We start from the raw sequence: 21,936 nt of genomic DNA on the forward strand, positions 1-21,936 counted from the left end.
ATGCAAGCGGCTTGAAACTCTGCCTTGTCCGGCGCTCGGCTGGGCAGCATGGGAGCACCTCTTTAACCTCCCTACCCTTATCACAGTCGCGATTGATAAGGAGGTCAGACCGTCAGAGTCCCCCCTCCCCATTGGACCTTAATAATATCAAGTTGGCACCTTTCCTCAACTTCATGACTCTTTGTTTTTTTCGTAGAAACAGCTGAAACCATCGCGGCACTCGTGCAACACTCAGAATTCTCCTCGCTGAAAATATTTGCGATGGTTGTCAGTGCATTGCCTTGGATAGAGGCTGAGCGGCTCTTTCGCGCACTGTCCCAGTGCAAATGCTGGAGTCTTGAACCGAATATTCTCATTGACTCCAAACATCCAGGAATTCAGGAGCCCTCAATCAACTCTTTGACAGCAGTTGCGCAGTTCCTTTGTTTCAAGCTCCAAATCTTGCACCTCCATTGCCACCACCCCGTTCTCCTTAACAACGACATTCTTTTGGAAGCCATGTCAAGTTGGCCGCACATCCGCTCTCTGACACTACATGAGGCATGTCGTTCAGGCACTGTCACATTCCGCGGATTATTCCCAGCGCTCCGTCAGTGTCTCCATTTGCATACCCTGCTTATATCATTGGACACCCACCCTACGAAAATTGGGCTTGGGAGCTGCCTCTATTGCAGATGCTGAAGATGTTGCCGGCATCATTTTCTTCATGCTCCCTTACTTTGACCGAGTTCTCGGTCCCAAACTGGAGTGGCAGAAAGTTAACAAACATCTCGAACATCTTATATCTTCTTCGGTTCCTGGTCGCCATATCGCAGGAGCACCTCGGAGAATTGAGCTCAAGACGATTATCCTGGATCTGCTACGTTGTGATTATCATCGACTATGGTTGCATTCGTTTTCTGCAGAGTACCCGTATCCGTCTCTGCCCGAATGAAACCTGACCTCCTCAACTGCGTGCGCATCTTGGATGTCGAGAGTATGAACAAAGGGGCATCAAATTAGCAATGGTGCAGTGAGAGTGTCTGACAAGGCTTGTACGCCGTCTGTTGGATCTTGTAGCGAGCCGCGAAGTAATCCACGAGGAAGAAGAATGAGCTATGGTGAGGGCTCAGGGATGCAAAAACCAAAGTGGACCATTGACAAACCCAGTAACGACGGGAACGACGGCGCTCCAGTGGTAAACCAGGTGTTACAGCACGCAGTGTGAAACGTAGTCACGTTGCTCACATCTTTGGGTCCTCGCAAAGGTTCTGTGACGAATAGGACTTCGCAAGGACTTCGTAGAGTTATCCCGGTGTTAAGTCGCGCAGTCAACGCAGTCCATTCGCAGTACGATAGGATATTGTGAACTTGTACCCAACAAGATGATCAAACGACACGCATATATGCACCTTAAAACCCGCGTAGCAAGCAGCGACGAAACGAAGACGATAGTTTAGCTGTTTAAACCAAAATTGATGATCAGCAGAGCGGAAGGCTTCAAGGAGCCGATCCAGGGAGCGCCTGGGTCCGAGGTCTGATAATTAATCTGCGGTGATACGTTTGCATCAAGTCGACAAAAAAAATAACCTACGTCAGCTGCAGGGTTGGTGTCAAGCAGTATCTAGAAACAAGCTTCATGGCGGTTTAGAGGAAGAGCGGGTAGTGCTTGGCGGAGCTTGCCAATATTCGGTCTTATTACTTATCGGACCTATACTATAGTAGTACGTATTGTCCCAAGGTCAATAGACCGCTAAAGCACAAGCACCTAAGCTAAGTAAAACCTCAGTCTCGAACTTTTGAGATGTCAAGTCCGTCTTCATCATGTTCGCCCTCTTCATCAGCGGTAACCATTCCAATACCTGGCAAGTCCATTTTGAAGCGTCCTCCACCCGCGCAAACCGGCATCTTCTCTCGAATCAAGGGTTTTCTTCCAACACAATCTCCCGCTTCTGTTACCGACGACATCAAACCTCTCAAGCGTGCCCATTTCATACTTCCCCAACTCGTCACAGTTTACCCTATATCCTCTATCAACCCTCCATCAACACCCACGCTCAAAGATGAGAGGCGGGCAATCGAAGAGAGAGAGGCGGAGAGACGCAGGAGAGTTGTCAGAGGCAACTCTATTGGTCCTAATGAGACGGAAGATTGGTGGAATTTGGAAAAGGTGGAATCGTTTTACAGAGAGTGTTGTGCATCAAGAGAGGAAGAACCGGACCCTGCGATTTCTGCTGCCTTTAAGGTGACAAAATTTACTTGTGGGTTCCAAGAGCACAGTAGGCTAATCTCAGTTGCTGCACTCAACAGCGTGCATCAGGCACGAACCCTCGCTCTGTCGATCTGTCTGGTGTACAATTGACACCTACATCTGCCGCGATCCTCTCTGACGTGTTTACGATCGAGTGGGGTCTTCGAAAGCTCACCCTTCGAGAGTGTGATTTGGATGAATATGTAAGTCGGCTTACCCTGGTTGCCTCTATTGTCCTCACCACAACCTAGAAATTGAAACTTATGCTTCATGCCCTGCTTATACCTGGCACGCTTGTTTTCCTCTCCGTCGCCTCAAACCGTCGCCTCAAAACGCCGGCGTTTAAGGTGCTAGGTTTTTATGCTTCAAAAGTGCGCTATTTCCCCAGATAATAATGCACTGCTCATATATTCCATTGCCAGGCAAAAAGTTTACAATTCCTCGACCTCTCACAAACAAATCTAGACAAGAAGGCAATAGAGTATATCGTAGTCTCATTGACAACAGCACCTGAGCCTGGTTTAATCTCTCTCCGTCTAGACGACTGCTCTCTCAGAGTGCCAGCGCTGGACGTACTTGGTAAGCCATCAACTTTTATACCGCGTCCAATCTCCCTTAAGTCTGGCAGCCCGAGTTATTCGTAATTCATCTCTTCGTAACGTTTCTTTGCGGCATAATCGCATCAATGCAACAGGAGCTGTCGCACTTGCTCTCATGATCCGAGACTACCCAGACGTAGTCCCTACTACTCCCAACTCATCTACCTTTCCTCCACAAGTCTCTTCCCCACCTTCCTCTCCAAATCCTCCTTACGCACATCTACCTCCTCCGTCACCAGTTGCCCGCACAGGACCAGTACTGCCTCCTCCACGCCATCCATCGTCCATGTCTCCTCAAACAACTTACACGCCGTACGTACCTCGTACTCGCCGAGGTGTTGCAGCAGCACAGCCTCCCCCTCTCTCAGCTTCTGGTCAACCCGTCCCCATCATCACATCAAATCCACAGGGAGGTGTCACCACCCGCCATCTTGCACCAAATACCGGGCCTCAACGATTGGAGGGTGGACTCCATCCTAATGGTACAGCCCACAGACATGACGATGGTCCCAGTGCTGCACTCTTGGACAAGGTGCGCGCTCTCGATGCGTTGCCAAGGCTTGGAGCTCTCCGCACGTTGGATTTGCGAGGCAACGACCTTCGCGTGAGTACATTTCTGGAGTATGGTATTATCTATTGATGACGTCGGCATAGAATGGTGTTACTTATCTGGCACAAGTACTCAAACGAAACAGGACGCTCAAGGTCCTGAACTTGAGCGAAAACAAGCTGGATGTTCAGTGCTTAGTGTCAATTGCCGAGGCGCTGGTAAGCGTTTAGAGTCTTTGACTGGTCGTCAATTTTAACAGGACCTGCTAGAAATACAATCTTTGCTTAGAAACTTTGGACCTCAGTCGGAATCCCTGCTCTGGTCCTGGTCTCGAAGGCGTGCGTTGATAACTCGCTGCATATGATGCCTAGACTGAATTGTATTTAGATTCAATCGCTCCGAACGGCCTTCACATTGAATAACGCTCTCAAGCGCCTATTTCTCTCCTCTACCAACATGACTTCACAAGGCGCTATCGCGCTCGCAGAGTTCCTCCCTGAATCAAACTCCTTGCTCCACCTTGATCTCACGGTCAATAACTTGGACATCGCTGCCATTATGGCGCTTAGCTCGGGACTGAAGGCCAATCACACGATGAGGTGTCTCGATGTCAATATACCTCCAGATGACGAGGAATTTGCCAAGTGAGTGCTTAGTAATCTGTACAGTACGTTTCTTGAATATGACCTCACACAGAATGTGTCGCGAAATTCTCAACACTTGTATCCGGAATACGGAGGAAGCGGAAAAAGCGGCACATGTTTCTGATGGAATTCGTAGTCCGGCGAGCAATAGAGGACTCGGTAAGGGTGTATGGAACATGATCCAGGAAAGCGAGCTTGCGAAGTCGATACGTCAAGGTGGCGGACTCAAGGTAGATGAATGTTCCCCATACATGATCAGCCTACTCACGATTCTGAAGAATAATACTGAGATTGTATCAAGAGCGTATGCGCTGCTATCTCAAATTCAGAACTCGACGAATAGCCCAAGGTCTATTTCAGTTACATCCTCTGGCGCATCCTCCCCGACCGTCGTGGCACCCGCGGACCAAGACCTCGTTCAGCAAGCCAAGGCCACGGTTGATGACATTACAGAAAAAGTGCAGACTGCGACAGACATCGTCCTGCTCGAAGAGCTGTTGGGCCTCTGCGATAAACTGAACAGTGCTATCACACAGTTGTCATTGAATCCTTCAAGCAAATCACTACTTCATGGTCTTGCGTTAGACATTCCCAGCGGGGTCGTCGGTTCCGCTGATGGAGATACTCTACACGAGAGCCCTGCAGATCTGTCAGAGGATGAAGCACCACTGACTCCGAAGGTAGATAAAGGAAAAGGTCGAGCAGAACCAGAGCCGGAGGAACCGGAGAAAGTGTTGAGTCCCACTTTCATGATAACCGAATCCGAGGACGAGGATGAAGACGACAACAGATTCTTGGTCGAGGAGGACCAAATTGGTGTCCCTTCTCCTGTGGTTAGGTGTGTTATTATGCGAGTGAAGTATCCGCATGCTCTGATGATGTCTGAAGGTCGAAAATTTGGGTTGAAGAAGAAGGGGAAATTTTCCGAAAAGGCGCTGTCCTTCTCGGACCTGAGGAGATGGAAGGAGAGTATGCTGGCGAAGACCTCCGTCGTGAGGTGAGTGTATTGGTTGTTCAGTTCTGCGCATAATTTGAACACTGCTGCAGTTGTTGGAAGCGATGGTCGAACGGGCTCCTCCTCGCGGAATCATCGATGAATTTGGCATGGATCTAGACGTGATTGTGCCTGAAACAGTTTCTCCTCCACCAGAGGAACCTCTGCGGCCGCCACCACGCCCATACATCTCCCGCACTCGTTCCACATCTTCCAATGGATCAACGGGAGACCTACATTCCCCCAATTCGCCTACCAACTCGATGGCTGCTGCGAAAAGCCCCATTTCGCCAGCATCACCAGCCTCACGGGCATTTCCAGGAAGCTTCTCATCAAGCTCCCCTGCCGAGCCTCGATAAGGCCTTGTGCCCTTCGTACACCATTTATTTCACTACTTTGACTATTCCATACGGACACGCCATATACCTGTCATCCATATTAGTTGTAAGATGTGAAATATCTATCGTTCAAAGATATTATTTTGCGTTTGCCTGCTGGGAATCACCGTATATTATCTTAAAATTGTGCATTTAATGTGACCAGAACGTACGAGTTGGAGCCCCTGACAGGCGCCGTAGCAACGTTATGCTTGGGTTCGCTTAAGCAATCTCTCCAATTATATAACTCTACCTACCCAAGCACTATGGCCTCCGAAGAGCTTCAAGCTCCAAGGCGATCCTCGAGAATTTCAGGGCAAGGAAAAGTCGAGACTCCTGCGCTTGCTAAGAAACCGAGAAAACCCTCAAAAGCGGGGACAAAAAGGGCAGCCGAAGAGGTTGGCAGCGACGAAAAGTACAAAAAAGTGCGCCATTTGAAGCCAAATTCTCTTTTTCTGAGTCTGACTGTAGCACATTCAAGGCCAAAGCTAATGAAGATGAAACGGTCGAGGAGAATCATGATGATGTAGATGCAGATCTAGTAGGGCCCATCGACATTGGCGACATTCTCCCCTCGATGACCCTCAAAAACGAGAAAGGCGAAGATGTGGATACTGGTTCGATAGCAGCAGAGAAGGGCGTCGTTCTCTTTCTTGTCCCGAAGGCTGACACGCGTAGGTTTTTGTGTCTATCTCGATGTTCATCTTTGCAACGTTTTTTCTTCTAGCTGGATGCACTGCGCAAGCATGTGGCTTCCGCGACATATGGCAAGAATTTGCCTCGCTTGATTATGATGTTTATGGAGTCAGTGCCGACTCCTCAGCTGCTCAGAATAAATGGCAAACCAAGGTGCGCTTGCCATACATTTATGCAAACGACAACTTGACAACTGAAAATGATCCTGAATTCAGAAGCAACTCCCATACCCACTCATTTCTGATCCAAAGAGGTTGTTGATAGGCGTTCTTGGGGCTGGCGATGGAAATAAGACGAAACGTAGTCATTTCGTGTTTGAGAAAGGTGGCAAGCTTTTGGACAGGAAAATGCCTGTGAAGCCGGCAGACAGGTGCGTTTTTATGTCTACTGTATTTTATTTTCATTCGTTGATGTGACATACGTCAGTCCTCGTCTTGCATTGGAGTTTATCAAGGGCCTGAGCGAATAGGTCGCGAATATGGTCTCTCGATCAAGTCGATAGATTCCATGTAATCCATCTGATCTTGTGTTGTTTTCAAAATTTTGTACACCACTTACACATTGCAATTTCTCGTTATGACAAGCACTGACACTGGCCGGTCTAAGGTCTTACTCATTCCCGGGACGCTAAGAAGTTGTCCCAGGATGAACCGCTGCGTCTCATCCGAGTCGACCGCACTTGCCAGCACGATGATACCGGAAAGAAGTTATTATCACCACCTGCTAAACTGGTGCTGGTTATAACGCAGCACCTCGCTGCTAGTTACCTTCACCGCTTTCCAAGTCTGTCGATAGATGGTAAGCTTCTCAATATCTTGAGTACTACCAATTGTTCGTTCCCTGCAGTATATTACGCATAGTGAGCAGTCGTTCTTTTTCTGACTCCCCGATGACTCTAAATATCTGTCAGGCCTGAGGTCGACGCACCACTATACACCTTGTAAATTGCGTGCCAAGTGATTTGGAAGGGACGGCGTCAGCATCTGTCAGTAGGTCGCCGAACGCCGAACGCAACCATGGCATCGGATGACCATCAGGTGGTCTAGTCCAACATCAACTTGAAGCTCATCCCATACTGCCTTCCAGTACTGCACATATAATTGTGACAAAAGAAGATCTCATTGCAATAAAATGGGGTTTGCATCAAGCAGGAAGTGAACTGCATCATGACGAAACCTGGCAAGGATGCCTCCCGTGAATTGAATAAATCTCCATACATAAATACACGAATACTACATAGGGTACGGTAAGTTGCTTTGTGTGCGACATAAAAATGTCAGTAAGGAGAGCCTTCCGGCCGCTGTGGTACTGTAGTTTTCCTGCTCCTGAGTAAGCGTGGTTAATCGGAAGTGGGCTGGGATGACCGAATTGGGTTGGAAGGTCGATGAATAAGGGGTGCTATTAATTACAGCATCCGTCTGTGTTTGCTTGGGGAGACGGCTGTGAGAAGGGGTTTATCTACCAGTGGTCGGACTTCCTGATGAGAATGATGCTGTACGCCATCATCACGAAGACGACCAGCATCACAGTACTAACAATAGCCCTGGAAGATGTATCCCCAGGACTCCACCAATTGACAGAGAACGCTGCGAAAAAGAAGACCATGCTAACGCAGTTGAATCAAGACGTCGGTTTATCACACAGCACGGACTCACCCCCAGATGAGCAACGCTTTTGGCAGGCTGTAACCGATGGCCAACTTCTCAAGCCCGTGCTCTCTATCATGAAGTCTTGACATAAATGTTGCCTGATCAAATGATCGTAAGATGCATCGTGGTCACGCAGCGTTGTTACCGACCGTGCGGAAGTTAGCACCTTGACCCATGGCTCGATTGTGTGAGACAAGCAACAAGCCAAGGATCATGCTGCCCATGCTCGCCACAAGAGACATATAGCTTGCCACCTGAGTGGGAGATCTACCACTCACGTCGACACTGTTGATAGCGAGAAACCCAACATTGGCATTGAGCAAAACAGTGGCCTGGTTCAACATTAATCATATGCAATTTACCAGAATAAAAACAGTGAATTTACCAAGAGATTGGAGTCCTGGAGCTGCCCGTTCAATTTTGAACAGAATAGATTCCACCGTGTCATGCTAATAATGTCGTCGACAAAAATCTTGTGCAGTTCTTGGATGTGGGTCATGGGGTCAAAGAACAGAAGGGGTGCAAGAATGACCATCAACGGAGATCGTTGATATTTCCAACCATGAACCGTCTGTTCAGACGCAAGTCTCACGCAGTCTTCACCATGATAATTCATAAAGTGATTGTTAACTTCAAAATGACCGTAAATCATGGTTAGATACATAAACGGGAGAGCACTGACTGAATATACACATGATGCGGCCTCAAATGATGATCAACATCAGGAATAGATCGAAGTCAGGTTCAAGCCTCACCAATGACAATGGCAGCATGACCTCGTTGCATACTCTGGTCCGCAGGGGGAGTGGGATGGACTTCGGAAAATGGGATTAGCACATGGCTTCTGCGAGGAGGTATCAAGGTAGCATACCCTTGATTCCGTCGACCACGGAAAGGTGATCCTTGAGTTCGGTGGCATCAAATGCTGAAGAAGACTGCGACGATGTTAAGTGATCTGCTTATTGCCACCGTATGCATCACATCAAGCTATCAGACCTTGGGAGAGTACTGACCACATGTCGCATGTATCAACATATCCTTGAGCTCATCGACAATGTTTTGTGTAACAGGGCATAGGCTAGGAAAGTAATCCCAATGTCTCCTACAGTTGGATGTTAATTTACCTGCATAAAGCCTAGAGTTTCATTAGGAATGAGACAGTGAGGTAAAGATATCGTGCGAACCTTTTGCTGGAACATACCAGTATTGCGCTTCAATGGCAAGCCCTGGTTATGAAAACAAGGACAAGCCGTCAGATCCAGATCCGCCGAGAACTATTAAACACCCACTTATATGTGAGACACTCTTGATGCCTTTACATAGAGAGGTAACATATTCGGGATTGAAGTCGTCTAGCCAAAAGAGGCACCTATCACGGTGATTGGCGAAATAATAGCAACAAACGACAGAATCGCCATCGTAGACCTTTGGCTCAACCACAAGGTCAACCTGCCTCATGTCGAGCGTGAGGTTCCTTTGCTCAAGGTTCCGCTGGAGTTGATCCAGCAAATACTCCATATAATATTCAATGCGATCACATATATCTCGTTTACGAATATCCATCTCTGTGAATGTCCTCTGCGCGTTAAAGCTCCAACTCAGACCGTCGGTCTTCAATAATTCATGAATTCGACGCACTGTTTCTCGGTTCACAAAATAGCGGGTACCTTCTGGATGCACAACAGTGGTCCATCCTCGGGGAATAGTCATACTTGGAAGAGTTGAGATGCAGTAGCTAAAGGTCAAAACATGACTTACTCATGCGCGGTGAGAGTCATAGCAGGGACAGTGGTGTCGGTAACCACGGGGGCCCTTTGACAAGGTCAGCTCTCGAGTAAAGGCAGGAAAGCAGACTGATTTTTACCTGGGGGATGGCCTTTCATACCTCCTGACATCATCTACAACCATACAGCTTATCAGCAGGCCGTCATGTGGGGTGACCACGGAGCCCGGTAGCCCATTGCCGCTGGGGGGAGCAGTGTAGTATGAATGATTATCGGAACCGGAATCTGGTACCGACACAGCCTGGACAGGCAGATCCAATGGAACAGAGATCGTATTTGGGGATCCGCGGTGCGCGATGGAACTATGGACACTAACCGGGTGAGAATGGACAGGTCCCTTGTGTATTCGATATCCAGCTTGTCGACTTTCCGAACTATTCATTGATCGTGTAAGGGAGCGACCGCTGCCCACCAAAACACGACTGTCGGACGCATGTCGCCCATCCTGGGGGAACGTCCTGCTGTTCACCGAACTCTCTCCCATCTCCAGGGACAGATATAAACTTGACACAGACCCTTGATGAAGGCCGTCCGCTTCCGTGGCACTGGTGTATCCTGTCATTGATGAATTAACTTCCAACGGAGGGATCGCTGTACCCTTTTGTAAAGGTTGTGAAGGTTGTGAATTGGTTCCTGTGTAAGGTTTGTCTGAAGGAGATAGAGGCTCCCCTGCAACTTCCAGCCCTATCTGACAAGGTGGCAGAAGACTCGGGCAAATGGGTGAATCTTCTCCTACGATGTCCTCTTGAGATCGCGGGAGCGCTCCGCTGGGAAAACGAGTTATCAATATTCGATCACCGAAATTTAAATGACCTGCAGCAAAGCGACGCAGTGAAGATAAGACAACGAAGAATAAACCCGCAGAGCGACGTGCAAGTTGTGAAAACCATTTCTTTAGTATGTTGAGAATGTCACAGGTGAAGCTTAAGTGCCCTGTCATCATGGCGGTCAAGATGAAAGTTGGCAGCTGCGTCATGGCAAGGGGACCGTTTTACCCCTTGCCATGACCAATTTTCCTCTCCACCAAGTACTCGCCTGACACAACTATTGAGTGACAGTCCACCCATCCTGGACAATCTCGTTCAGGAATCGGCGCTCAAAGCTACTACAGTACTTGTACGAAGGTTAGTCAGGTTATGAAACGTGCAGCGCTTCCCTTGCTCATCTTTTACAGCTTCCCGGAGATCGCTCCATATTTTGCAATCCATCTCTCCGCTTCGTCACTTCGCCTCTTTCAATATTCGAGTTTGCATTCAACACCGAGAAGCGCGCACCCCCACCTCTGACAGCGGCTGCCAAATGCCTTGCGCTTTGTATCAAGGTATGCCTTTTCTTACCCGGTTCTGCCAATACGCTCAAGCCTTCCCAGCTATCACCTAGTGATGACTCCATCATGTCCAACATGTACTCTCTGCTCAATTACATCGCTGTGACCTCCAAAGAAATAACCGAATCTTCTTCTTCCAACCAACTCCTTTCCAACCCCCTCTACACCTCCTCAATCACCTTTCCCAACGATAACATGATTTATAGGGTCAAAACAGAAATAGGTTTCAAACTTGTAAAAAAATATCTTTTGGTGGGCTGGTACATATCATGGAGGGTACTTCTGGGATGGATATGAGCCAACAATTAAGAAAATCGGCGGTTCGGTTGTGGAGATATGTCCAAAATACTGATATTTGAGCCTACCTCCCATATCACATGAATGCCGACCTCCGGAAGGTCTGGGACCATTCCCAATCGATTCAGAGGCCTCAAATACCCTAGGAGAGATGTTTTCAGTATCGGTATTGATGCGGAATACCGGGATAGTGACATATAGGAGGTCAGGAGGAGGGGGAGGACCTTGTATATCTCAGGAACACGATTTTTCCAGGCAATTCTGGCATGACCATCGTGTTCAGAGGGCTCAATAACCCCCAGGAAAAATGCTTCTGAAGGACAGGCTAGTCATATGAAGTCTAGAAAAATCGATCTTTGGGTGGGGGAGCATGGCCTTGGTGGCCAACTTTGGAAGATGATTTTTAGAGCAAAATCCGGCTCGACCAACGTCTTCAGATGGTCAAATAACCTCAAGAACGAGTCCTAGCTAAAGCCAAGCAAGCCATATGAAGGCTGAAAAAATCGATCTTTGGGTGGGGGGAGGATGACAGGGGCAGCCAACTTTGGAACATGATTTTTAGAGGGAAATCTGGCTCGACCAACGTGTTTGTATGGTCAAATAACCTCAAGAACGAGTCCTAGCTAAAGCCAAGCAAGCCATATGGAGGCTGAAAAAATCGATCTTTGGGTGGGGGAGCATGGCCTTGGTGGTCAACTTCGGAATTTGATTTTCTCATGCAAATCTGGCTCGACCATCCTTTTCAGAGTGTTCAATAACCTCGGAAACAAGTCCTACATCAACCCTTGCGAGTCATATGAAGGCTGTAAAAATCGATATGTGGGGGAGGCCTGCATGCCCTAGGGGGTCAACTCCAGCATTTGATTTCTTCGTGCAATTCTGGCTCGACCATCCTTTTCGGAGTGCTCAATAACCTCGGAATCAAGTCCTACATGATGCCAGGCAAGTCACATGAAGGCTGTAAAAATCGATGTGTGGGGGGGCCAGCATGGCCTAGGGGGTCAACTTTGGAATTTGATTTTATTGTGCAATTATGGCTCGACAAATGTGTTCAGATGCTCCAATAACCTCTAGAAAGAGTCCTAGATACAGCCAAGCAAGCCATATGAAGGCTGAAACAATCGATCTTTGGGTGGGGGGGGAGGGGCATGACAGGGGTTGTAGTCAAATTTGGAATATGATTTTAAGAGGGAAATCTGGCATGACCAACATGTTTGTATGGTCCAATAACCTCTAAAATGAGTCATGCCTGAAGTCAAGCAGGTCATATCAAGGCTGTTAAAATCGATGTGTGGGGGGCCAGCATGACCTGGGTGGTCAACTTTGAGAATTGATTTCTTCGTGCAAATCTGGCATGACCATGGTCTTTGTATTGCTCAATAACCTCAAAATCAAGTCCTACCTTATCCTCCCCAAGTCATATGAAGGCTGTAAAAATCGATCTTAGGAGAGTGTGGTGCTGCTGCTGCTTACATAAGCAAGAATGCGGTCCTCTCAGAGGGGGCCTGCTCACCGCTCAATGCCACTGTGATGCACCAGCAAATAAATCTTGCTGATTTGTTTCCAAGGTTCAGAGTGTTAGATCCTGCCTGTATCTGCCTTATGAAACGCCAAAATTGTGAATTGCAGAGGTGTTATGCAGAAATGCACAGCAGGGACCAAGCTGTTCACCTCTGATAGAGGTGGCCATCTTGTACATGTATATTTTCGCTTTTTTACGATCTTCTTGGCTTTGGTGGATTTCACACAAACAAGACTTGTCCAAGTCCTGAGATTTGACTGACTTTGCTTCTTGTCTGGTATTGACTTGCATGACAGGGGCAGCCAACTTTTGAACTTGATTTTAGAGCGAAATCTGGCAGAGTCCTTAGATTTGACCGATGTTCGCTTCTTGGCTGGCTTTGGCTTCATAAATGTCTCTCTTCATAACTCCATGAAAGCGAAAATATAAGTAGAAGTTGGCCACCTCTATCAGAGATGAATCCCCCATGAAGGGGAGGAGTCCTCAGATTTGACTGACTTTCACTTCTTGGCTGGCAAAATCCTGGACCTTGCCACTCAAATAGCCCTCAGAGCGAAAATCCTGGTCACCTCTATCAGAGATGAATCCCGCATGAAGGAGGAAAACCAGAGCCTCGCCACTCAAATTGTCCCCAGAGCCAACTAAGAAAGTGAAAAGTTAAAAGAAGCGAAAATATAAAGTGTTGGCCACCTCTATCAAAGGTGAATCCTGCATGAAGGGAAGGAGCCCTTAGATTTGACCAACTTTCACTTCTTGGCTGGCAAAACCATGTGGGCCAACATGTGGCCGACTGTCATATGAATAAGTTGTTCTTGGGCAATGGATGATACAGTGGAATTTGACTGCATCTCTGATGGAACCGCAGGAAGAAAGTTAATGTTCAAGGAAATTGAATTCACTGGTTAGTTTGTAAAGCGGTGTCCGGAGCTTCTTCTAACACTCTAGCTACAATCAGTGCCCATGAAGGGGAAAAACCCTTAGATTTGACCGACTTTCACTTCTTGGCTTGCAAATCCTGGACATGGCCACCCAAATAGCCCTCAGAGCGAAAATCATGGTCACCTCTATCAGAGATGAATCCCACATGAAGGGGGAAAACCAGGACCTTGCTACCCAAATTGCCCCAAGAGCCAACAAGAAAGTGACAAGGTGAAAAAAGCAAAATTCCTGGCCACCTCTATCAGAGCTGTTTCCCCCATGAAAGGAGGGACCAAGATCTTGCTACCCAAATACCCCTCAGAGCGAAAATCTTGGCCACCTCTATCAGAGCCCATGAATGGGAAAAGCCCTTAGATTTGACTGACTTTCGCTTCTTGGCTGGCAAAACCTGGACCTTGCCACCCAAATAGCCCTCAGAGCGAACTTGGGGCGAGGAAATAGGAATGTGAACTCTGGGGGGTCACAAGGATATATGCCTCGAGAGGCGTGCTAGTAGTATCATCCTTGAGGGATGCTACTGAGGCAAATCTCTTCAAGTATGAGGAGGATCAGGGACTAGCTAGACACCGAAGATATGCGAAGACGTGCAAAAATTGTGATGGGGTCATGAAGAAGGAGGCTCAAGAAGTCAAAGCCAGAAAAGGAGGATCACAACATTCTTCCGAGTCGTTTGGGTGAAGGGATGGTAGATGAACGCTTGAAAAAGGGTCGTACTCACCAGATTAGGTGTGTATCAATTCGTCCCATGCCTCACTTTCTATCATTAAGATTTTGCTAAGCCTTGGGGAAGAAGCACCGGACCAAGAAGAACAGACAATGTACAGTCATTACTGGGATTTGGACTATCCTGCAACTATCTTCATTTTCAAATATACTTCATTGGGTAGGTCATGGTATTTTCTATGTGTCCCCACTCATGCCAACTCCCGACCCCGCCTGATACAACCCTCAACCCAAGCGACTTTTTCTTGACCTTGCTTGCATCATTGCAACAACATCAATGACATTGTAATTACATTATGGCAAGGGACACTTACAAAGGCAAAGCCAGCCAAGAAGCCAAAGTCAGTCAAATCTAAGACTCGGACAACCTTTCTGTGTGCGATGGCAAGATAAGTGTACCAAAGCAGTGTCTGGAGCTTCTTCTAACACTATAGCTACATTTCAGATGACGAGTCAATGGTCAATCCTCATGCAGACTAAATCAGTCAAATCATAATGAAGCTTGGGTGAAGGGATGGTAGATGAACGCTTGAAAAAGGGTCGTACTCACCAACATATGAAAGACATCAGTTTTGGTGAGGAAATAGGAATGTGAACTCTGGAGAGCCACAAGGATATAGACCTTGATAGGCGAGCTAGTGAATCTGAAGCGAAAATCCTGGTCACCTCTATCAGAGATGAATCCCCCATGAAGGGGGGAAACCAGGATCAACTTTCTTTGACTTCCTAGCTGGCCTTCACTCCGCAGGTGTCCCTCTTCATAAGGTCATTATAGGTTTACTACACCATTTGCTCACAGGCTTTCTGAGATCAGAAATTTATGAAACCAAGGCCGGCCAAGAAGCAAAACCAGTCAAATCTAAGACTCGGACAACCTTTCTGTGTGTAAAGGAAAGGTATGAATATCAACTTTTATTGAGGGCCGACATGTGGCTGACTGTCATATGAATAAGTCGCCCTTGGGCAATGGATGGTACAATGGAACATGATTGTATCTCTGACGGAACCATGGGAAGAAAGTTAATGTTCAAGGACATTGAATTCACTGGTTAGTTTGTAAAGCGGTGTCCGGAGCTTCTTCTAACACTATAGCTACATTTCAGATGACGAGTCAATGGTCAATCCTCATGCAGACTAAATCAGTCAAATCATAATGGGGCTTGGGTGAAGGGATGGTAGATGAACACTTGAAAAAGGGTCGTACTCACCAGGTTAGGTGTGTATCAATTTGTCCCTCGACTCACTTTATGTAAGGAAATAGGAATGCAAACTCTGGGGAGTCACAAGGATATAGACCTCGAGAGGCGTGCTAGTAGAATCGTCCCTTGAGGGATGCTACTGAGGCAAATCTCTCCAAGTATGAGAGGGATCAGAAACTAGCTAGAAGCCGAAGATATGCGAAGGAGCGATTATGAAGTCAAAGCCAGAAAAGGAATGACGACATGTTTCCGAGTGGTTTGGGTGAAGGGATGATAGATGAATGCTTGAAAAAGGGTCATACTGCAAATCTCTCCAAGTATGAGAGGGATCAGGGACTAGCTAGAAGCCGAAGATATGCGAAGGTGCACAGAAATTGTGATGAGGTTATCAAGAGGGACAATTATGCAGTCAATGCCAGAGAAGGAGGATGACAACATTCTTCCGAGTCGTTTGGGTGAAGGGATGGTAGATGAACGCTTGAAAAAGGGTCGTACTCACCAGGTTAGGTGTGTATCAATTCGTCCCATGCCTCACTTTCTATCATTAACATTTGGCTAAGCCTTGGGGAAGAAGCACCGGACCGCGAAGGGTTGGAAGTCTTAGATTTGACTGACTTTTGTTTCTTGGCTGGCTTTGTCTTTGTATATGTCCCCCTTCATAAGGTCATTATAATTTGACTGGAATAGTATATGGATGCTGCATTTGCCTAAAGAAACCTCGCACATGCGACCGGGTCTTGCACCATGGCCAACATCACATCTTTTGCACCTCATAGTCCTTTGTAATGTTTCTCCCAAATGTGCATGGATGCCTGATGTCTGATGATAAATTAAAGCCGGTTGCCCACATTACATTATACATCACGCCAAAGAATGAAGGCATTAGCTGCCATTGAGGTTCATCTGGTATACGAGCACTTGGATGGCGGTTTTGCGTTCCCTAGTGCATGCAATGGTGGTGCCAAGGTGCTATTCACAAAATTTATTAATACAGTACATCTACATCCATCGCTCATTCCACAATATTTTCTAGTTGGGTGATGGGAAATGGTCTCCGTGGACGTGGGGGAGGGGGGACTCTCTTGTTTTTCTTGGCCATGGTCATTTGCTTCTGAAGTTCCCGCCGCTTCTGTCTCTCTGTCTTTCTCCGCAGATTGCCATCAGTGTCGAAGGGTTGAGAGTCCATGAGGTCAGCTGCAAATATGCGTTTACCCTTGATCAGCTTCATCGTTCGTCGCGCTTTTGGGGCCCTCTTCTGGCTCTCGCCTCCCTTTCCAATACAGTCGATCTTGTAGAATATGGGATTGGTCGTGAACACGATTGCTTCGTTCTTTTGCGTCCACACTCTTGCTCCGCTAGCAGGAAGGCAGTGAAGTTCCGAAAATACCTCACGTAATCCCTGTTTCAGCAACTGTTGCTGATCCTCATCCATCGCCTTCATCGTCCTGTGAAATTCTGCGATGTATCCATCACCCTCCCAAAGCCCAGACCACTGAGTATTGTCCTTATGGGCGGCATCAGGGTCGGGAAAGAACAGAGTGCACCTGTCAAGGAAGGGCCTCGACTTCGGACCCATGCGACCAGGAGTGACGCCCGTACTATCATTCAGCCCGGCATTGCATGCTTCAAATGCGACTGCAGCGAGAGTGTCATCGATGCTGGTGATTGTCCAGCACTTCATGGCCTCTTGAAGCGAGTTTGGGTGAGGTCTGATGCCCTTGAAGATTTCGGGTGTGAGCATCAGCCACATGTGCCTAGTGAACATGACCACCGAACGTCCGACGGAGAGTTGAGTGTTGGACAATCTGGGTGACCACACCCAGGGTCTCATGATCATTGCAGGCGAGTTTGACATGGCTGCCTACCTTTATGTTGCGACTGTTTACGCCCCTGCAGACATCCTCGTCCACCTTTTTCCTTTTAAGGAAATTAGTTATGTAACCGTCCCCCCGTCCCCGCGGCTTCTTTTTCCCATCAGTGTTTTTTCTGCCCTTGGCCCTCGTGCCACTTCCTCTTTTGGTTAAAGTCGTGTACGGAACTCTCTCACCGTCCCCCCGTCCCCTTCCCCTTTTGGTTGTCACAATATGCAACCGTCCCCCCCATCCCCCCGTCCCCTTCTTCTTTTGGTTAAATGGATGATGCAACTATTCCATCGTCCCCCCGTCCCCTTTCTTTTTCGGTTGAATTGATTATGCAACCGTCCCCCGTCCCCTCCTTCTTTGGGTTGAATTGATTATGCAACCATCCCCCGTCCCCTCCTTCTTTTGGTTGAACTGCTGATTCTTAGGTCACCTTTCCCGTCCCTGCAGTTTCGAGCAACTGAAAGCCAGGTCCGTGGATGACTTTGTATTTTTCTGGCCTCGACACTCATCGAAGGCTGGTTCATGATTATCCTGCACCAGGTGCTGATCCTACTCCGCCCATGGGTATGAAGAACTAGCCCTCTGTGCCCATACCACTCTGGCCTTGAGACTCATCGACGGCTGGTTCATCCTGCTGAAAATCACGAGGCTAATAATGTTACAAACTCCCTATGGCTGGCTGTGCCTCCCGGTCTTTTAATGGTATGTTATTCCATTGCTGCCTATCAACATGCCATTGACCAAACTGTTGTTTTAGGTCTGAGAGTTGGACACCCGATTCTGACTGGTGAGTTTCTCCTCCTGAGATTATTGTGCTCATAGGTCAGACATGACCTGGTGATTTTATTCGCACTGCGGCATCCTCAGTGATTCAGTCTGTATTTCATGATTCTTCGACCCGGATTCATGGAGGCGAGTCGCTGTGTGTCAATTGCATTAGTTTTTCCTCGAGGCGCGCTCATACAGTAGACTCTGTGAGTTGCGCAGCACGTGCTATGATTCACCCAGTCAGTATTATCCGATCACAATCAGACAGGGTATACACCAAAAAAATTAGACTTTGATTAAAAAATGGTATATAGAGTAAAAGGACAGCTAGAGACGACGCAGAGACTTGTATAGCAACAATAATCAGCGCTCTTGACAAATCTGCATAGGTACAGTATGAATCTGAGTAGGGAGTGCTTCAGTTCGAGTCCTTGTCGTGCATGCCATCAAGATCAAGGAGTTCAAATGCGTCCAGCTCAGCGTGGTCCGTCGCAACACCATTTTGTCTGAATTTCCTGCAAGACAAGTCAGCAATGAGCATCGAGAGCGAGATGGTTCTCGAAGATCGCAACATGTTCTGGTCGAACTCGTACATTGATAGACATACCTTTTCAATATTCAAATGATTCTTGCTAATTCTTTTCCCCAGTCATTCCCCGTTTTTTCAGCCCGATCTCCAAACCCGTCTCTCAAAAAGCCTCCAAACTTACCTCCTGCTTCCAAGTAACCACCACCGATCTCCAGACCCGTCTCTCAAAAAGCCTCCAAACTTACCTTCTGCTTCCAAGTAACCACCACCGATCTCCAGACCCGTCTCTCAAAAAGCCTCCGAACTTACCTTCTGCTTCCAAGCAACCACCACCGATCTCCAGACCCGTCTCTCAACAAGCCTCCGAACCCACCCCCTGCCCCCAAGCAACCACAACCGATCTCCAAACCCATCTCTCAAAAAGCCTCCAAACTTACCTTCTGCTTCCAAGTAACCACCACCGATCTCCAAACCCGTCTCTCAAAAAGCCTCCGAACCCACCCCCTGCCCCCAAGCAACCACAACCGATCTCCAAACCCGTCTCTCAAAAAGCCTCGAACTTACCTTATGCTTCCAAGTAACCACCACCGATCTCCAAACCCGTCTCTCAAAAAGCCTCCAAACTTACTTTCTGCTTCCAAGTAACCACGGTAAACTCCATTAATGCTTTCGTCAATTTCTAGATAATCCGCTCAAGCTCGTCTCGTTTTTCAAATAGTCAAATGCTACATTAACGTTGTAATCAAATTTTTTCTAAACACGAGCGATTAGATAGAATTACCGAAATGTTGCGATTTTTGCGAATTTGTGCTGATTTAGCCCAGGAGGGTTTTCCTGATGTACCGTATACATCTAGAGTATAGTCAAGCAGGAGGCAAGCAATTTCAGAACGCTGATGCCAATGCGTGAATTAAATACGTCAACAACAGATATGAACAAACTCACCTTTGTAGCACAACCAATCTCAGGAAATGTTACTGCATGCATGTGCTCTGATGCTTTCAGTATCCTCCGCCGTATAGACAATCTCGACATCGCTCCCCGGGTCCTCTCTATCATTGTAGCCTTGTTCGCGTCCTCGTCGTCCGGCTTGTCTAGAAGACTGTGCCGAGTCATTCTGAACTGAGGCTTCGTGATGCAAAAGTGAAGCTACGGATCTCTGGTAGCTGCGCCTAGCGCAGCTAGAAGCCTGACCCGGGTCTTCCAAGTCGACGCTGACTGCGAATGAGCACTCTCTCTGGCATTATTGGAAGACTGAGCCCGAGTCTTTCTGAGGGCTGGCTGTCTGACGTGGGGGTGGAACTACAATCCTCTGGAAATTTTACTGAGATGCATCATTGAGCACGCTGCACGTACCATTTTAGCTTGTGCGGTCGATACACATTTCCATGGGTCATTCCAAACGATCATACAGATTGTTTCTGTGAGTAGCTAGTTTGACCAAGCCCAAGGCAGCAATGAAGAGACGCGGGCATCCCTCCTGATCGCTGTAGGCGTCTTCTACTAAGCAAGCATGCCGAGGCTAATGAAACATACTGACTATCACAGCTACCAGCACCTGTCCTTTCTCGTTAGCGGAAGTCCATGAACACATCCCATTGCTGAACATGATCTGAAGGGTAGCAAAAACTATGGCAGAGGCCGCCAGTGTTCCAACTGCTGCAGGGAAGAAGCCTTGCACACCATATGTGAATCCGAACAAGATAAGGAACATGCCATGTTGAGGAAAGGGGGGAGGATGTAACAACTGAGGGGAATTAGCATGTTCGAATTCATCGGATGAAAGTGTACAAAACATACCCACTCAGGAGAACAATAAGAAGCGCGTACCCATATGGAATATGTTGGATGTCTTGAGCGACGTCATATTGGACAATGCGAGCTGGACTGACCATGATGATAAATGTGGCTAAGTAGGTACGAAAGAATACAACGAACCATATCAAAGCCTGAGTAACATCGTTAGTGGACGAGAGAACACCAAGATTCAACACTGACGTGACCTTCCCAACTAGACCGAGTTTTTGATATCTCGGGTTAGCCGATTGTACTATGAGACATTTAAGATTTATCGACGAAAGAAGGCTTTGGTAATGGCAAGTGTAGGAGCCAATGTTCGGGTTGGGAGTTCACCCACGATCGGCGCCAGCCAGCACAGTACCAAGCGGCTGTTTATAGCTTCCAACCTCGTCACTAACGTTCACGTACATCACCGTGTTTGCAATTGGGGATAATAGCTAACACAACACCAGCTCCCTATATATACCCAAAACCAAGCTAAAATGCATTGCTCAGACGCGGGTCGCAATGCGCATGTCGTCTTTCTCGAGCTCCGTCCTTGGCAGTGGCCCTCCGACGGGAGTTCTGAAAAGCGCAAGGACCGCGTGAGATCGTGCAAGGGTGATCTTCAGATAATAGGATGTCTCACCTGTGACGCAGACTACGAGGCGTGTTGAATGTTGGAATCACTGCACGACTAGATGCTATTGTCCTGTATGAAGAGAATAGACGAGAGGAATTTCAATACGTCTGCAAGGATTGGAAGCGTGAGGGAAGCACGGTCGTCAATCGCGATGCTTACAATTGCAGTTAATATGAGGCGGGACAGTAACGCTCATCACAGCACAGAAACCTAGCGTGAATAAGAGTACAGGGTGTTTTGTAGACGGTCACAGTACTGACAACAGAATGACGGTCGCAAGGTAGAATGTTCGACCAGTCAAATAGGAAACCTGAAGATACAACGTCAATCAAAAACAATGAAGACATCACACATGCTCACCATTTTTGCCATCGAAATGGACTAAAGGCCGTTCTCAAATTTCCCTATCAGACACGGGTGGAACAGAGAACATCATTTGCAGCTGCAGCACATGGGTTGCTGGTTGCATGCGGCACCACCGCCGGTGCCAATGGCAGTAATATGGCTGCAACCAAGGCCAACGGTGCCGACAACGCCAGCAGCTATTTCCGCAAGGCCATAAAAGTTCGCCGCCTTGTTGTAGTTGGAAGTCTAAACAAATCGTGAGCATCAGTGAAAAACAAGTAGAGATTCGTTAAGCACGGTGGTAGAACTCTGACAGCGCTGGATGACACCGGTGTTGCACTGTCCATCACGGAGAGTGAGGGGAGTGGCGACAGCGAGGGCTGGAAGGAAAGCAGGAAAGGCTAAGAAGTGTTGTTGAAAGAGTTAGTACATTGTAATTGCTTGACTTTGTAGTTGCCTGACTGCGGTGTGAAGGGTATG

The 21,936-nt window shown here is 47.7% G+C and overlaps 5 protein-coding genes across 5 annotated transcripts; 2 read left to right on the forward strand and 3 right to left on the reverse strand.

The window, feature by feature from the left end:
- Positions 1 to 1,783: 1,783 nt before the first annotated feature.
- DEU56DRAFT_929041 (uncharacterized protein) lies at positions 1,784 to 5,655 on the forward strand (the record flags this gene model as incomplete). Its single annotated transcript, XM_041358660.1, has 12 exons — positions 1,784 to 2,224; positions 2,290 to 2,433; positions 2,482 to 2,601; positions 2,653 to 2,809; positions 2,859 to 3,433; positions 3,484 to 3,597; positions 3,649 to 3,717; positions 3,767 to 4,023; positions 4,076 to 4,253; positions 4,302 to 4,861; positions 4,912 to 5,020; positions 5,071 to 5,655. The coding sequence occupies 12 exons, from the start codon at positions 1,784 to 1,786 to the stop codon at positions 5,374 to 5,376; spliced, it is 3,030 nt and encodes a 1,009-aa protein (XP_041202461.1). The 3' UTR covers positions 5,377 to 5,655.
- A 5-nt stretch (positions 5,656 to 5,660) lies between these two features.
- On the forward strand, positions 5,661 to 6,559 carry DEU56DRAFT_747327 (thioredoxin-like protein; the record flags this gene model as incomplete). Its single annotated transcript, XM_041349265.1, has 5 exons — positions 5,661 to 5,819; positions 5,876 to 6,068; positions 6,122 to 6,243; positions 6,306 to 6,460; positions 6,517 to 6,559. 5 exons carry the CDS (start codon positions 5,661 to 5,663, stop codon positions 6,557 to 6,559), a joined length of 672 nt encoding a protein of 223 aa, XP_041202462.1.
- A 703-nt stretch (positions 6,560 to 7,262) lies between these two features.
- On the reverse strand, positions 7,263 to 9,553 carry DEU56DRAFT_124637 (uncharacterized protein). The gene is made up of 11 exons (XM_041344662.1): positions 9,378 to 9,553; positions 9,029 to 9,317; positions 8,941 to 8,965; positions 8,753 to 8,841; positions 8,611 to 8,694; positions 8,495 to 8,554; positions 8,422 to 8,442; positions 8,125 to 8,369; positions 7,889 to 8,071; positions 7,746 to 7,837; positions 7,263 to 7,696 (listed from the first exon to the last, which is right to left on the reverse strand). The coding sequence occupies exons 1-11, from the start codon at positions 9,447 to 9,449 to the stop codon at positions 7,549 to 7,551; spliced, it is 1,308 nt and encodes a 435-aa protein (XP_041202463.1). The 5' UTR covers positions 9,450 to 9,553; the 3' UTR covers positions 7,263 to 7,548.
- Positions 9,554 to 16,542: 6,989 nt separating this feature from the next.
- On the reverse strand, positions 16,543 to 17,385 carry DEU56DRAFT_761031 (uncharacterized protein; the record flags this gene model as incomplete). The annotated part of the gene is made up of 1 exon (XM_041350494.1): positions 16,543 to 17,385. The coding sequence occupies one exon, from the start codon at positions 17,383 to 17,385 to the stop codon at positions 16,543 to 16,545; it is 843 nt and encodes a 280-aa protein (XP_041202464.1).
- A 1,193-nt stretch (positions 17,386 to 18,578) lies between these two features.
- DEU56DRAFT_929065 (uncharacterized protein) lies at positions 18,579 to 20,899 on the reverse strand (the record flags this gene model as incomplete). Its single annotated transcript, XM_041358661.1, has 12 exons — positions 18,579 to 18,675; positions 18,999 to 19,065; positions 19,127 to 19,154; positions 19,318 to 19,368; positions 19,471 to 19,581; positions 19,635 to 19,817; positions 20,046 to 20,120; positions 20,230 to 20,363; positions 20,402 to 20,436; positions 20,490 to 20,576; positions 20,628 to 20,739; positions 20,827 to 20,899. 12 exons carry the CDS (start codon positions 20,897 to 20,899, stop codon positions 18,579 to 18,581), a joined length of 1,053 nt encoding a protein of 350 aa, XP_041202465.1.
- Positions 20,900 to 21,936: the final 1,037 nt, after the last annotated feature.

Source organism: Suillus clintonianus, assembly GCF_016758775.1.
Source record: "Suillus clintonianus strain FC179 chromosome Unknown DEU56scaffold_138, whole genome shotgun sequence".
NCBI classification, from domain to species: domain Eukaryota; kingdom Fungi; phylum Basidiomycota; class Agaricomycetes; order Boletales; family Suillaceae; genus Suillus; species Suillus clintonianus.

Excerpts from the sequence above, each read along its gene's own strand:
- DEU56DRAFT_124637 (XM_041344662.1), bottom strand. The coding sequence starts at position 9,449 with ATGACTATTCCCCGAGGATGGACCACTGTTGTGCATCCAGAAGGTACC. Across the intron at positions 8,695-8,752 it reads GTTGATACATGCGACATGTG|ATCACTTAACATCGTCGCAG; the intron begins GTCAGTACTCTC and ends GGCAATAAGCAG. Across the intron at positions 7,838-7,888 it reads AAGGTGCTAACTTCCGCACG|GCAACATTTATGTCAAGACT; the intron begins GTCGGTAACAAC and ends TCATTTGATCAG.